General features: G+C 36.9%; 1 protein-coding gene across 1 annotated transcript; it reads right to left on the reverse strand.

Moving 5' to 3' along the window:
* Positions 1-912, reverse strand: LOC104221145 (uncharacterized). Its single transcript, XM_070173000.1, has 3 exons — positions 445-912; positions 110-175; positions 1-15 (listed from the first exon to the last, which is right to left on the reverse strand). The coding sequence occupies exons 1-3, from the start codon at positions 910-912 to the stop codon at positions 1-3; spliced, it is 549 nt and encodes a 182-aa protein (XP_070029101.1).
* Between the last annotated feature and the right edge of the window lie 398 nt (positions 913-1,310).

The raw sequence follows: 1,310 nt of genomic DNA on the forward strand, positions 1-1,310 counted from the left end.
TTACTCTTTATTTATCTGCAAACATGAGAAACCTTTTTAGAAAGTTGTACAGATCATTTTCCCTTAGCTTTACTTCTTTCAAAGAACCACAGTTCTATTAAAGACTCACTTTAATGCATATGTTACCCATACAGATGATATGCTGAATCTTTCCAGGGAAGAGCAGCAGCAACGCCTAAAAGTAATGTGCATAAATTTTAAAAGAAACAACAGCAGCAGCAGCCCCCCTCAGGCCTTTTTTTTAAACACTACATATGCCATCGAAAAATCCAGATTTCACATAAACAAAAAGCAACCCAATAGTCTATTATCAAGAGGATGAAATTTAAAGAAGGAGAAGTTGAAAAGAAGATAGGGAGCAAGTGACAGAAGAATTATCCAGAATTAATGAAGAAGAAATGCCGAGAAGGAAGAAGAATTGTTAAGAAGCGGCGAAGCAAGTACCTGTTGTTGCATTCTGATCATGAAACTAGCAAATTGTTCATGCATCCTCTTGTCCACTTCTAGATGGATCCTCTTTCCTACTTCTACATTTGCATGTTCACGCTCCTCTGCCAACTTCCTTTGCACTTCTGCATTTGCGTGTTCACGCTTCTCTGCCAACTTCCTTTGCAACTCAAGCTCCATATTTCTTTTCAACTCAGTGGCCATTTGTTCACGTTCTTCTTGCAACTTCCTATCCATCTCGGCTTGCATCTCTTGACGCACAATTTTCATAGCTAAAGACACGCTAGACTCTATGTTTGCATGCTGCGTGTTACTCTTTTTAGGAGGCTTCTTTCCGTATCCTTTTCCGCGAACATAACCTGTTCTCTCACCAAAAATGGTGGATAAAATCTCATCTCTAGTCATGGGATGCTCGATCTCTTCAGATTGTTTCTGAGCGACAACTTCCTGAAGTTGACCCTGCATTTATGCATAATCATTTACATCAAAACATAATAAAACACACTCAATGTAACTTATAGAAACAGAAAGATAACAAGTCTATGATATTAGATAATTATATGAATTTGTTGGGATTGTGAATCCACCCACATCAGTTCTCCTTTATCATCCTTGCGTGTATGTTGGATCTCCCAAACTTTATCTGGTGTGTCTATTTCTTCCGTAATAGGATTTCTCTGCAATATAATTTCAGAGAAAAAATGGCTAAACAAATATATAAATATGTAAATAACAAAGAAGCATATGTGATATTAGGGGACTAAATATATTTTTACCGTAGATTCCTCTACTTCTGCAAAAGACCTTGTACCACAAGTATGCTTAGTTATTTGATTTTCTCTATTTCTTTTGTTCCTCTCACT

Source organism: Nicotiana sylvestris, chromosome 4 (assembly GCF_000393655.2).
Source record: "Nicotiana sylvestris chromosome 4, ASM39365v2, whole genome shotgun sequence".
NCBI lineage: Eukaryota > Viridiplantae > Streptophyta > Magnoliopsida > Solanales > Solanaceae > Nicotiana > Nicotiana sylvestris.